Source organism: Hemicordylus capensis, chromosome 4 (assembly GCF_027244095.1).
Source record: "Hemicordylus capensis ecotype Gifberg chromosome 4, rHemCap1.1.pri, whole genome shotgun sequence".
Taxonomy (NCBI): domain Eukaryota; kingdom Metazoa; phylum Chordata; class Lepidosauria; order Squamata; family Cordylidae; genus Hemicordylus; species Hemicordylus capensis.
The window spans coordinates 9,592,281-9,607,607 of record NC_069660.1 but is presented as its reverse complement, the minus strand read 5'-3'; the positions used below and the strand labels follow the sequence as shown (position 1 = coordinate 9,607,607).

Here is a 15,327-nt window from a genome sequence, read left to right as displayed (position 1 = left end):
ATATGAAAAGCTCTATGGTTTGGGGAAACCTAGGTTTGAATTCATCCACCCACAACTGCTGTTGGAGGGTTTATTTGCCCTGCCCTGTTCTGGGATGAAACTTGGAGTGTTCAGACAGCTGGTGGATACCCACAATTATGCTCAACTGATTAGGGGGGAGAAGGCACCTGAAAAGTGTCACAGCACTGGAGCTATTTGCTCAGTGGCAGCCCTGCCCTCTTTCCTTCTGCAGTGTGGGACTGGGGGAGTGGGCTACAAAATGCAAATGCAGTTCAATGAAAGTGTAAAGTAATGTACATTGAGGTGCATGCACACACACACACACACACACACACACACAATTTCACTTATACACGGATTGGGACTGAGCTGTCAGTCAAATTTGGAGTACTGTGTACAGTTCTGGTCACCACATCTCTGGTCACCATATCTCAAAAAAGACATCATAGAACTGGAAAAGATGCAGAGTACTGTGGTGTGAAGTGGACAAGAGTATATAAAGCGTATATAATAATTAATGTTAAGGAGCATAAATCAGAGTAAATTGAAGCTGTTCACATTGCTGTTTTTTATGATGGTTGATAACTAACCTTTTTTCGCAAATGTTGGTATGTTAACAAGGCAGGTTCCCCCCTGCCCCCATCCATCCTGATCCATCCTGCCCATTTTTGGCCAATAGGGCTGAAGAGGAGGTGGGGGTGCCCCATTGTCTACTTCCTATCAGTGCATTCACCTTGTGCCCAGGTATGCAAGGAGGACCTATGTGCACATGCATGGTGACCAGTGTTTTTTAACATTAGTTTTTCTATTTCCCCCTATATCCCAGTATGCTAGCACAAGAGTATTTGTGTGGGAGATCAACCAAACCCATCTACAGTCACTGAGTGCAGCGAGAAATCCAAAAGAACATTCATACTCTCACTGAAGGGTGGAGGGTAGTCATCAGGGTAGTTCTCATGCAAAGTTCTCAGGGTTTCTGCAAAAAAAAAAATGTTTTTAATGTTCAGTGGTCTTGTGCATGAACACCTGCACAGAAGCTCATTCAGATGCCCAAGCAAACCAAATTGTATAGTTGCTCACATTAAGACGGCATAAGGGTGATGAAATATGCATTTCCACACTTCAAAGTTTTTTTTCAAAGACCTTCTTTAATGAGCAATTGAAAGTTAAAAGTTTAAAAACATTCAAAAGTTTAAAAACTAGCAAAATAGCAAACATTTCAATGTAAGACATCATCCTCAGTGCTATACAATAGCAAACAATGATTGAAATGTTTGCTATTTTGCTACATCTTTGGTTTTGTATTTAAGTTTTTAAGCTTTTGAATGTTTTTAAACTTTTAAACTTTTAACTTTAAATTCCGCATTAAAGAAGGTCTTTGAAAAAAGCTTTGTAGTTGCTCACATTTCTTTCTTTTTGCCAATGGTGGGCTATAGAGGCCTATAGCACAGCACACAGCCTCACAAATCCACCTACTTCCCATTGCTGCACTTTCCTCTGGCCCAGAAGTGAAGAATGTGAAACATGTATATGTTTTTTCTCTTTTAAAAATGTTTCTGGGTGCTCTTGCACAAGAGTAGCAGCACACAAGATCAATTCAGTGCTCCAGCTACTGTCATGGAGCACCACATCCCAACCATCCCAACTCTATGGGAGAAAGAGAGAGAAAATCATAATGCAGAACTGGCTAGGCAGAGAGCTCTGGTCTTTGGCACACAGGTGGTGGAGGATGGCAGGACTCTGTGTATTCAGTTTCAAGTAAATCAGTCAATGCATTGATGTTAATGATTTTTTTTTAAGATGAAGCTTAAATCGCACTCTAACCCCTGCTAACCCCTGCTAACTTGGCAAAGAGGCACTTTTTAACATGGTGATTCTCTTTATTTAGCAGGGGGAGAGTAACTGGCCCTATCCACCACCAGGACAGTACCTCCATTGACTGTTGCTCGTGTCTATCTTATGTTTCTTTTTAGATTGTGAGCCCTTTGGGGACAGGGATCCCTGGGCTGTTTTTGGAAGGGTGGTATAGAAATCGAATGAATGAATGAATGAATAATATTTTAGAATTGTGGTAAAAAAAACCTTCACATCTGAGAATAACTGGATATTTAAATTTTCATTTAAAATCAGTACATGTACTGACTTACTTGAAATTCAATACACAGAGTCCTGCCATCCTCCACGACCTGTGTGCCAATTATCAGAGCTCTCTGCCCAGCCATTACCATGTTCTGAACTTTTTTCTCTTTGTTTTTGGTTTGACAGGGTGCTTTTGCACACCCCTGCTACTGCAAAAGGGAGCAAACAATACAGAGATCCTGTTGATGTAACACTGTTGCTCAAGGACACGTTCTCAAAGCAAGAAACACAGCCATCTATGGGGAAAAGAGGGGGTGGGATCAGAACAGTACCCCATTTTGGGGTGGTGAAAATCAGGGGGCCGTTTGAATGACTTTTCTCTTCATCAGCCTTAAAGGCTGAATGGCTGCTTGAGGCAGGACTAAGTTTCCAAAACAACCTTGACCTCTTGGGGTTGGCAAGGAGCAATCTGCCTTAGGCTGATAAGCTGCTCTGAGCCAAGATGCAATCATCCTCCAGAATTAAGGACAAACTGGGGCAAAAAAAGACTTTTGTCTGACCTCCTGCCTGACTATAGGCTGTGCTGTTAGGGGTGGAGCCTTAGAGCTGCTGCAATTACGATACTGGATGCTTTTTGAATAAAGCTGTTGCCACTTCTCTCTTGTGTCCTCATGTCTCGCCTCCTTGGTGTGGGAGCAAATATCAAACTAAATCATTGCAATAGTCAGCATTTTATAAGCAAATTACTCTGCTCACACACAGAATGGTGCACACAGCAATAGCAGGTTAGCAGGGATGTTTTATTTTAAGGTCTGCAAAGCAAGTCCTCAGCTGCGGCAACATGACTCATACATATCAGCAGGTTGAGGTGCGTTTAACAGCAAGCTTGCTTAATTTCAAAGCAAACACCTCTGGGGTTTTTAAGCAAGCTGATTGGCCTGACATTTTGGATTGCTTCTCCTCTCGTTGTTCCAGTCCAATTTGCTTCAGTATATGTGGAGCTGATGCGGAGGGATAATCACCTTCCCTCTGAGATTAAAGGAAGGGTGAGTCGTCTGATGCTTAGATTTGGTTTAGGGGTGGGTGCAGACCGTTTTCTGCAATTTGGTTTGAATTCATGAACTACTGTAGTGAGGGAAAGCTTTGAGTGAGGCCTAGGCTTCACTTAGAGCAACTGCTGGGTGGATGGGCCTTTTCTAATAAGGGGGAAAGCCCGAGAAAATCAAAGCAGAAGGACCAATCCAGAGGACTGGGTGGAGACTACACACACAGCCAACTACGAAGAAGAGAAAGTTTCTTCTATAATTTGTTCTGTTCCAAATGTGCCCTGAGGAAGCAGCTGGCCGAGAAGCTGCTGGGGAAATGGGAGTCCAAGGTCCCTGCCTGTGAATAATATGACAGGGACCAATTCAGTTAGATGCATGAGGGAAGTTATTTTCCTTTATTGTATTGCTTGAATCTGAGTTGCCTGGTTCATGAAAGCTCTCTCTTTTACAATCTGCTTTATGAAAAGACAATTGTTCTTATTGCATACCTTTTTATATTAATCTAGTAATAAATCTGTGTTGCTGAAGTGTGCTACTCTTCATTTGGGGTCTGCCTTAATCACATGCCTTGGGAGGCCTAGGATTGTTCTGCCATTCTAGGAAGGGCGTTGCCACTTTATCCCCCCTGCCCCCTCCACCCCCAGGAATCTTATGGGGAAAGAATGGGTTGTCCCATATTAAAATAAAGTGGATAGTGGCAGCCTACTTTGAACCCCTTGCAGTCAAGAAGTCACCCCAGTGAACTGCCACCTCCTCCTCTGGCTCTGGTAGGAGCCATGACAAAAAACCCACAGCAACCAGTTAAAGTCACTGGAATACTGGTAACTTAGAAAAACAAAAAGCAGTTGGTATTGCAAAAGGAAAAGGGGGGAAAAGGGGAGAGAGAGAGAGAGAGAGAGAGAGAGAGAGAGAGAGAGAGAGAGAGAGAGAGAGAGAAAAGACAAGTCTTTCTCTCTCCAGTCTCCAGCAGCAGGCCCAGCAGAAGAGCAGTATCTGTTGCAGTGCAGAGTGATGCAGCTGTATCCCTGCAAGGAGTCTGCTCAGTGAGTCAGCAGGCAGCAGAGCAGAAGCGGGCAGCATCAGGGCAACAGGGAGCAGCAGCTCCTTCCTCTTCCTCCAGATTCAGAGGCAGAATGAAAAGCAGGCAATGTCTGCCTGGACTTTAAATGCAGTTGAAAATCCCTCCTTTTTGCTCCCTGCTCCTCCCCACCCAGCCATTGGGGCAGAGTTGCCTTGACAATAGTTGATTCTGAATGGTAACAAGCCAACCAGGAGAAAGGAAGTTGCAAGCATTGGAAGGAAGTGGCAGAAAGCAACAGATGGCAAACAACAGATGACAGCCCTCCAAAATGGCACTTGCCATGCCATTTGAACAGCCAAACTGGTTCAAAGTTCACTTAGGTTCGATCGCAGACTGGACCCCTTCTCTGAAGGCTGGTCTGGTTCACAATTGAACCACTCGAACCGGCTTGGTTCGCAGGGCAGCAGCAGGCATCAGTTCCTCCCTCTTCCTTCAGATCCGGAGGCAGGAAGTGTCTGCCCGGGCTTTAAATGCAGTTGAAACTCCCTCCTTTTTGCTCCCCTCTCCCTTGTCCCCCCCCCACCGGCCGCCAATGGGGCAGAGTTGCCCTGACAACACTTGATTTTCAATGATAACCAGGAGATTACAAGCCATTTGGGAAGCAATGGCAGAAAACCCTCAGAGAGGAGAGCTGGTCTTGTGGTAGCAAGCATGACTTGTCCCCATAGCTAAGCAGGGTCTGCCCTGGTTGCATATGAATGGGAGACTTGATGTGTGAGCAAGGCAAGATCTTCCCCTCAGGGGATGGAGCCACCCTGGGAAGAGCAGAAGGTTTCAAGTTCCCACGGTGGCTTCTACAAGATAGGGCTGAGAGAGATTCAAGCCTGCAACATTGGAGAAGCCGCTGCCAGTCTGAGAAGACAATACTGAGCTAGATAGACCAATGGTCTGACTCAGTATATGGCAGTTTCCTATGTTCCTATGTTCCTAACCAATCAGCAAGGGAAAAAAAAAACAGATGGCAGCCCTCCAAAATGGTGCTCACAATGCCATTTGAACTGTCAAACCAGTTCTCTTCGAACCAAGTTCACTTCAGTTCTATTGCAGACTGGGCCCCTTTCCTGAAGGCTGGTCCAGTTCACAGTTGAACCACTTGAACCAGCTCAGTTTACAGCAGACCAGTTCGCTTTGAATCATCTGTGTACATCCATAGTTTGTTTTTCCTGTCATACATTTGGGCCTGTATAAAACCCAGCTGAAATTCTTCTTGAGGATGCTTCACAAATGATTCAGGCAGAACCACAAATTTGGCTCTTATCCTGTGTTTTGAAACCTGGGCCACTTCTCCTCTGCAAAATAGCTTTGAGGATGCAATTCTTAATTAGAGAGGTGCTCTAAGAACATAGGAAGCTGTGTTATACCAAATTAGACCATGCAAAGGTGAATTTGAATCAACCCCTTATTTATCAGAGAAACCCAATTGAATGAGAACAGAGCTCACAGAGACCTAGTCTCTGTTGCTGATGACAAGGAGAAATAGATTTGGGTGTCATCAGCATACTGATAACACCCAGCACCAAATCCCCCAATGACTTCACCTAGCAATTTCATGTCGATATTAAAAGACATTAGTCACAGAATGGAGCCCTGAGGGAATCCATAAGTAGCTCCCATTTTGAGGAGCAACTGTAACCAAGCACCACCATCTGAGCTCTACTTGAGACATAGGAGTGGAACCACTGTAAAACAGTGTCTCCTATCCCCAAATCCCTCAGGCGATAGAGAAGGATCCCATGATTGATGGCATTGGAAGCTACTGAGAGATCCAAAAGAACCAGCAGAGTCGCACTCCCTCTGTCAGTTCCCTGGCAGTCATCTACCAGGCTGACCAAAGTTATCTCAACCCCATAGCCTGCTCTAAAGCCAGTTTGAAATGGGTCTAGATAATCAGTTTCCTCCAAAACTGCTTGGAGCTGGTCAGCCACCACCCTCTCAACCATCTTACCCAACCATGGGAGGTTGGAGACTGGCCTATAATCCACATCAGAATAGCCTGGTAGGAGGAGCTGAGCCCACATTGGACCACTTGCCTCCCCCAAACAGGTCTCACTTATACATGCCAGGTCAGCTCCCTCATCCATGATCAAACATAGACAATTTCGGTCTTATTCTGAACTGACCTGGCATTGCAGAGGAGCAAAGCCAGACTCTGTGGGTAGCTGGAGCTGCTCCTTGAGGCCTGAGAGTTGTCAAGGCAGTTGGAAGTGGAAACAGTTACTAAATTACTGATTTCCCTTCCCCTATAACAACCAGCTGCTTTGCCTGTGCCAAATCTTCTGTTCCCCACCACTATAGTAATAGCTGCCCCAGAACTGCCAGATGCACCCCCAGCGCCATCCCACTCAAGAGAGTCGAAACACATACCTGCAAAAAGGCCTTGCACAATCCAACCCCCCAGCCCTCAGTCTCACCCCTGAAGTCCCAGCCCCAATGGCCAGCCCCCTTTGGCAGCCAACTTCGGCATTGACAGAATCATCAACAGAACCACCTCCAAAGCCCTACAAGGCCCGTTGGAATCCTACTGGATCCAGCAGCCTTCTTGGGCAGACCATTCTAATAGGTCCACCACTCCTGTAGGGGTCAGACATGACTGTGAAACCAACCTTAATCAAGAAGTGATCCATCCATGACAATGGGGAGACTACAGGAGACCTCACGCATGGAACACCCCCCTGATCTGAGCAAAAGGCCAAATCCAGCATGTGACCAGCAGCATGCATTGGTCCTATGACTAAGTGGGATAGGCCCATAGTTGTCATGGCTGCTATGAACTCCTGAGCAGCACCAGACAGTCCAGTTCCAAAGTGGACGTTGAAATCACCCAGCACCAAAAGCCTGGGTGGTTCCAACACCAACTCAGTGACCAGCTCCCTCAGCTCAGTTAGGGAATCTATTAGGCAGCAGGACGGACTGCCAACAGAATCCCCCAACAGAACACCAGCAGAATTCCCAATCTATCCCAAGTCTCCAGCCTAAGGTACATGCACTCAGTATAAGTCAATTCTCTCTCAGGGATCTCGTTAAGGGAGATGTTATTCTTATGGACCACAGCCACTCCACCCCGGCCCCCATCCGCCTACTTCCCCTAACCTTCTTAGTCACCTCAACCTGTTCCAGGGTTTGAAGGTTCCTTCTCGCAGACAAACTGGAGAGGTCTGAAGGGAAACAGAAGGAGCAGAGGAGCGTTAACACAAGAACATAGGAAGCTGTGTCCTAGATGGACCCTTGGACCCTTGCTTCGTCTCAGTATTGTCTTGGCTGAATGGCACTGGCTCTCCAAGGTTTCAGACATGAGTCTCTCCCAGCCTTATCTAGTGATGCTGCCAGGGACTGACCTGGGAATCTTCTGCATGCAAAGCAGGTGCTCTGCCAATACGGACCTCTTCTCTAAGGAAGGAGGAGTGCTTAGAGATGCTGCCAAGACTGCACGAAGGGGCAGGGGTGACCCCACACATTTTCCTGTCAGAGGCCAAGGACCTTAGGACATGCACAGCCCCATCTACAGGTGGGTGCTCAGCATGCTCAGGCCAGGCCATGCGACCAAAGCAGCAGCACAGACGCACTCTCAGACTATGCCACCCAAGTGAGCAGTGGCAGCAGGAGTGTTCCTAGCTCATGTCAGTGGGAGTGTGGGGAGAGGGGAAAGAAGAGGCACATCTCAGCCAGACGAGGAGAGGAAAAGGACCAGCTCGGCCCCTGGGCAGTGGCAGCAAGCAACCAGGAGGCCCCTGCACTCCTCCTCCTGTGCCTGAAGCAACTGCCTCACCCTCACTGTGGGAAGGGAGTGAGTGGTGAAATCAACCTAGGTTTTAATCCATGCCAAGAAAGCATTCCACTCCTTCTCCCCTTCCACCGAACTAGCGCTGAAGCCCCCAACCACCATGGATTCTCCAGCCCCCATCCCCTCCAGGTGCTGATGCTGCTTTTCCATTTGGCAGATTGGAAGGAAGCCTCTCCCTGCCAGAGGTGCACCTAGATAATTTTGGAGCCTGGACCTAAAGGTCTTTGGGGGGGGGGCCACTGCAGGTTAAGCATCATTTTTAACACGTATATCTTTGAAGGCACAAACCGCATCACCCAGGAGAGACTAAAGAGGATTTGGGGGCCCCCAGGAGTGGGGAGGGGGCAGGAGTGGGGAGGCCCAGGGGTAAGAGTGCCTCTGGTCCCAGAGCCTGATAGTCATTTGGACAGTTGTCTCAAATGAACAGGCAGGTTAGACATTCCTGTGTTAGGTATTCCAGGGGGGTGGAGCAATGCCAGATCCAAAGAGCAAAACATGAGACTGGGGTGGTGTCTACACAAGAGCATGAATACAATCCAGCCAGAGTTCAGAACCGTAATGCCTGCTTTTTTTATTCCAGTGGGAAAGTGAAGTATATATTATGATCTTTCTCACTGAAATAAACTGGATTATTTTAAAAGTAAGTGTTTCATTTTAGCTGGATGGTGCCCATCATCCTAATCGCCGCCTCCGCCTCCTCCATCTCACCTACCTAATATCAGAGCAGCTTACAACCATTAACAGTGTCACACAGTCATTTGGGTCTAGTTTAATATGGATTAGCAACATGAGTATGTTTGTGTGAACCCATTTGTGTGATTGCATGGTGGGAATATTGGGTGATAAACCACCTTGGAGTGGGTTCACAATCACTTCAATGCTGGTAACCCACATTCAACCTCGATTCAAACGACTGCATGAACAAGCCTATTATCAGGCATAAGCAAAGTACCCGGTTGCTGACAGCCTTCTGCCATGGCATGGTGCAGGCCAGTAGTGGTACAGAGCTGGAAGCCATGGGTTCCGACATTCCTACACAACCCCAGAGCTTTCTAAAACAGCAGCTACAGTGAGAGAAGGAAGACGTTCATGAGATGAACAGCGGTTCGCCAGGACCCAGGGAGAAAGAGCCTGAACAGTTGGGCAGCCAGAAGTATTATTTATTTTATTTATTTTTTAATTTATTAGATTTATATACCGCCCTTCCAAAATGGGTCAGGGCGGTTCACAGCATGATAAAAACAATTAAAACAAATTAACAATTAAAAACTATAAAAACACAATAAAACCAATGAAACAGCTAAAAGCCCTGAAAATCAGGGCAGCAATTTAAAACAGTTAATCATTTAAAACCCTGGAAGGCCAGGCCAAATAGGTAGGTTTTAAGGGCTCTCCTGAAGGACGGTAATGATCTCAAATTACGGATTTCTGCCGGGAGTGCATTCCACAGCCCAGGAGCAGCTACAGAGAAGGCCCGCCTCTGTGTCGCCACCAGACGAACCGGTGGCAACTGGAGACGGACCTCCTCAGATGATCTTAATGTGTGGTGGGGATCATGTAAAAAGCTGATCATGTAAAGCTGCCAGACTTATTTATTTATTCATTCATTTGATATACTGCCCCATTCCAAAGGCTCTAGGAGTTGGGGGTGCTGCAGCCGCGGGAGGACGTCTTTGTTTTTTTAGCAGAGTCATCACACACCACAGCAGCAGCAGCCCAATCTGAAGGACAGAACTGGCTAGGAGTAGGGATGTGTGAGCCAGCTCAAGGTCAAGCCGGCTTGCACTCAAACTAGCCTGGCTCGAAGGCTAGCCCTTGAGATGGGACCGACTCAGTTCAGCTTGAAGTCGAGCCAAACCCACATGGCTGGTCTGGGGCCAGTTGGGTTTGTTTTGTTCTTAAAGGTGGACTTACTGCCTTTGTTGGGCTTTGGGGGTGCTACCGCAGGGGGCAGCTCTCATGATGTCTCCCCTCCCCATGCCGCCCCCTCCCCGGTCACTTTGAGCCCATTTTGAGCTATTTTCAGCCCATTATGGGCCTCTCTGCTGTGGCGGTGGTCATTTTTGGAGGCTGCCGCACATGCTCAGTGGTCATCTGCATGGCTGGTGTCATGACCCAGCCACGCAGATGGCCAGTGGGCATGTGCGGCAGCCTCCCAAATGGCTGTTGCCACCATTGAGAGGCTTGTGATGGGCCAAAGATTGCCCAAAGAGCTGGAAATAACCAGGGGAGGCCAGTGGGGAGAGGAGACATCAGGAGACACACACGCACGCACACACACACCGCAGCCACAGTAGCACCTGCAATGGTGGTAAGCCCACCTTATTGGGGTGGGGGGAATTCACACACACCCCACCCTGAGCTGGGCCAAACTGGTTCAGACTAGAGCTGGACCGAGTCCGGCTCTAGTGTGCACAGAACCGGACCAGACCCAGTTCTACTCAAACCGAACCAGGTTTTTCGGTTTTGTGCACACCCCTAGCTATGAGTGGTCATAAAAAGGTATTGGGCACCTGCCACCTGGCACACCATGGTGAACAGAATGTACAGCCCACCCAAGGCTTGGTCCCAAAGAGATTCAGAGGCACAAAGCAGTGGAGGAAGCAGCACAGCCTTCCCTGGGATGAGATGCATCCTTTGCACACAAATTCAGCCTGTGGGTTCTACAGGTACACTAGTGCAGTGTTTCCCAATCAGTGTGCCACCACTCACTGGCAGATGTGCCATGCTGACTGCTCCAAGTCAGCTGCAAATGCAAAGAGTTTGCACTCCCCATATTTGAAGCTGACTCACCCCACACAATACACCAGAAAGAACGCTTCCCTCCCGGTGCATAAAGGAGTGAGAATCAATCAACCAGTGCAGCAGTACATATGCACATATATAATGTGGCAGCTTTGCACTGCAACATCTGTATTGTGGTGAAAGAGAGGGAAGAGATCTGGTCTTGTGGTAGCAAGCAAGAATTTTTCCTTTGCTAAGCAGGGTTCACCCTGGTTTGCATTTGAAAAGGAGACTACATGTGTGAGTACTGGAAGATATTCCTCTTAGGGGATGGGGCCACTCTGGGAAGAGCACCTGCATTCTCGCATGCAGAGGGTTCCAAGTTTCCTCCTGGGCATCTCCAAGATACTTCTGGGAGATACTCCTGCCTGCAACCTTGGAGAAGCCACCGTCGATCTGTACAGACAATACTGAGCTAGATGGACCAGAAGTCTGACTCGGTAGAAGGCAGCTTCCTGTGTTCCTGTGGGGGAGGTGTGCCCCAATTTTTTTCAACCAAATCTGAGTGTGCCTTGGGATGAAAAAGGTTGGGCAAGATCCCTGGCGGCCTCGTGGAGACAGAAAGCAGCACCAAGGAATACCAGGCTGCTGTATAAAACCAGGAGGTCTGCAATGATGCACTCCCATGTCGTAGTTCCATTTCAAAGGAAAAGGAAATTGGATCGGGCAATGATCCATTCCATGGTCAGAAGGGAACCAGCATCACAGAGAGGAGTGCTGACTGAATTCCACTGATAAAAAGAGAAATGTAATTAACTAACTTTATCATTTGCATAGCCACAAAAGCCTCAAACCCCAAGCCCCATGTAACCTCTCTCATTACACTGAAATTTGACCTTATTCTACTGATCTTTTCTCCAGTTAATTAGAAAAAGAAAAAAATCTGCATGAAAATAAATCCCTCTCTATCTGCACTTTAGTTATTGTTAGCCAAGCTTTTGGAAACTAACTTGAGATCTCATAAATAGCAGCAAGTAAGACTGATCTTGCTTTCTCTTCATAAATATTCATGCAGTCATGATTCACATTATGAACATCTCCCCCCCCCCATAAGTGTTCCCAGGGCAGATTATACAATATTAGATGGATTAGAGAGTTCCAAATCAGAGATATGCCTGGAGAGACATCTTCAGGAAATCAGTGAGCTTCAGCAACTACATCACAATCACTAACTTGTCCTCTGGGCTGTCCAATGCAAACATTTTGTTGATAGTTATACAAGGTAGACTTAAAAATAAAATAAAAAATAGGGATCATAGTGGTGATGGAGCATGTGCTTTGTACACAGATTGAAGCTTCCATTCCAGACAACTCCAGTTAAAGGATCCAGTTAAAGGAGAGGAGAGCTGGTCTTGTGGTAGCAAGCATGACTTGTCCCCTTAGCTAAGCAGGGTCTGCCCTGGTTGCATCTGAATGGGAGACTTGATGTGTGAGCACTGCAAGATATTTCCCTCAGGGGATGAAGCTGCTCTGCGAAGAGCAGAAGGTTTTAAGTTCCCTCCCTGGCAGCTTCTCCAAGATAGGGCTGAGAGAGATTCCTGCCTGCAACCTTGGAGAAGCCGCTGCCAATCTGTGAAGACAATACTGAGCTAGATAGACCAATGGTCTGACTCAGTATATGGCAGTTTCCTATGTTCCTATCTGATTTCAGATAGCAGGACTAGGAAAGACACCAGTCTGATACATGGGTGAACTACTTCCAATCAAAGGCTGACACTGCTTTTGTGCAGACATGTGCTGGTGCAAGAATATTGACCTAGCCAGATATGCAAAGTCAGGAGTGTGCATTCCAGACTAGCGTTGCACTAGTGGAAACATGTTTATGCTAAAAGGACAAGGTGGAGCACCTCCCAATGTCAAACTGCTTCCTCATATCAGGGGTGCACCTAGATGATTTTGCTGCCCGGACCAGCCTTTCGCAAAAACCTACGTTTGAGTGGCCTCCTGCTGCGGCTAACCTACATGCCATTTTTGCAGTGGGGGGAGGCAAGCGGAGTAGTCAACCTACTCCCCCCAACCCGCATGGTGGTGGCGGCGATGGGGGGAGCACATCTTCTCTGCCCGGCGCATCTTGCTGTTAATTGCAAGACGTGCCTGCGCAGTTCAGAAAATGATTGTCACAAGCCGGGGATGTCACAGGCTTGTGACAATCTTTTTCAGAACTGTGCAGGTGCACCTCGCAGTTCACAGTAACTGCTGGACAGAGAGGATGTGCCCAGTGGTCTCTCCCCCTCATTGCCGCCACCATCAGAGGGGAGGAGGCTGACTATCGGCTCCCCGCTCCACTGCCACCCCTCGGCCACGCGGTGGCTTTGTTTTTTTAAAAAAGCATGCAGGTTAGCCATGGGCAGGCTAACGGGGTGGCTGTAGGAGGCCTCCTGGCCATTTGGAGGCTCGCACGGACCTTGGAGGCCACGGACCAGGGCCCCAAGGTCTGGTGGTTAGAGCCCCTCTGCCTCATATGTTTGGCAGGGCAAGAGTGCAATAGCAAACTTTGGACATCCCCACGATTTTGCACAGCAACGATTTTGCATGTACAATCATGTGTAATGCAATCATAGTATTAATCTATATTTTGGCCACTGGTGAGTGCAACTCAGAGGAACATTGTAAAGAGTGGTTCATTCACACTGCAGGTGCTCTCCATTACCGTCCCCATAGCTCCAACCACCCTGAGAGCCATTCTCCAAAACCCTAGCCAACTTAGGTAGAAGCAATAATTTGGGGGGTTCTGTTGCAGGAAGTCAAGGACCGTTTCCTAATCCTACAGAGCTTGAGCCTCATGTGGTGATTCACCAAGAAGAACAGTCTGGATAATCAGCCACAAAGGATGGAGGATACTCCTTGTAACAGAAGACCGGAAGAAGGGTAATAAAATCAATTCTAACCCCATATGCAATTATGTAACAAACTGTTGGATTAGCAAGAGTAGCATATTTCCATTTAGAAAGCAAAGAGCTTTGCATCCCTGCTGACACCCTGAAGGGTAAAAGATACCAGGACCAGAAAGACTGTAACATCAGAGAATCACAGGAGAAATCAGGAAATTGGTTGGTGTCGTTTTTAAATTGTAAGTTTAACAACTGGCTTAAAACTTTAAAAAAAAATGTTTAAAAAAATGCTTGGGCAGGCAGGCAAGCAGTAAGGATGTCCAAAACATTTCAATGTTGAAATGTTGGGACTCTAAATGGGCTGTTTTGAGCTCGAAACAAAATGCCCTTTAAATAAAGGGCCTGTTTTGAGCTCAGAACAAAACAACCTCATTTCTATTAGAAACATTTTGGCATTTGAGTGCCACTTGGGAAACCTGTTTATCCCTTGCTGGTTGGTTTCCTAGCACTGGCTTCCAATTGGCTTGAGATCTCCTTTGCTTCTTAAAAATTGTATAAAATCATCTGTGGGTTGGGTGGTAGGTAGCATCCATTATGCCCTACATCCCAACCCACTTTGGTGTCCCTAGGAGCTACCCATAGGGAACAATGGGGTGTTTCGAGTTTATCCATTGTTTATCCATTGTGTTTCGAGGGTATTCATTGTTCCCTATGGCCCAAACAGTCGAGACCTTTCAAGTTTTATTTCGTTGAAGCAATTGGGTTAACCGCTGTTTCAACAAAACATTTTGAATGTTTGAGTTTTGTTTCAAGCTCAAAACAGAACATCACATGTGTTTCTTGCACATCCCTAGCAAGCAAGCAGCAGAAAGATGCCTAAAGATGGCTTTTTAAAAACCCAGCTGCAATTGGTGGGGAAAACATGTGGCTCCTGCCACAGTTCAGAGTTCTGAAATGCTCCAAAATTTAACAAACCATGTTGAAGAACACCAAACCATCCGATGTGGCCCAAATCAGATCATATCCAACCTCCCCAATCTGAACTTGCCCAGCCCTAGTGCCATCTGATTTGTGGTGGCGGTACTCCCCCTTCTCCAGCAATGGCACTCCCTGACCATTTGGCTGCTACCATTTTTTATTTCCCAGATATCCCTTGGAAAAGACACGACATCATTGCATAGTGTAGTTCTTGGGGGGCGGGGGGGGGGATGGCAGCTGGCAGCCAGCCAGCCAAAAGAGTGTAACTGCTTTCAATACGGACCACATATTTTATGCTCTCAAAAAATTGCCCTACTAAAAATACCCAGTGACATACTGCATTGTGAAACATGGGTGGTTGAAAGAACTACCCATCATAGAAGAATTTGCAACCTAGGGTTGCCTTTGAAAATGATTCAGAAGTTTCAGCTAGTCCAGAATGCAGCGGCCCACCTTCTCATGGGTGGCCGTAGATTTGAAAGTGTCACACCTCTTTTATGGTTGCTGCACTGGTTGCCTGTTCGCTTCCGGGTCCAATTCAAAGTGCTGGTTCTCACCTACAAAACCCTTATGGGCTTAGCACCTGTATATCTCCGGGATCGCCTCTCTTGGCCAGTTGTATCCTAGCCTGTGAGGTCTTCTCAGCTGGCTCTCCTTAGTGTCCCGGGCCCTGGGGTAGTGCCTGGTGCCTGGGCCCATAGGAGGGCCTTCTCTGTGGCTGCCCCTCTTCTGTGGAACATTCTTTCC

The 15,327-nt window shown here is 47.2% G+C and overlaps 1 protein-coding gene across 5 annotated transcripts in view; it reads right to left on the bottom strand.

Annotated features, from left to right (window-relative positions):
- The window catches only part of OPRL1 (opioid related nociceptin receptor 1), a 257,707-nt gene that overhangs the window by 180,274 nt on the left and 62,106 nt on the right, over window positions 1-15,327 (bottom strand). The window contains exon 4 of one of the 5 annotated variants that reach the window (XM_053244351.1): window positions 923-976. The exons of 3 other annotated variants lie outside the window; for them this stretch is intronic. In XM_053244351.1, the coding sequence (XP_053100326.1) occupies window positions 923-976 (54 nt within the window). Of the gene's footprint in view, window positions 1-916; window positions 977-15,327 lie in introns of all 5 variants that reach the window. One more of the 5 variants, XM_053244353.1, reaches the window with a different exon arrangement.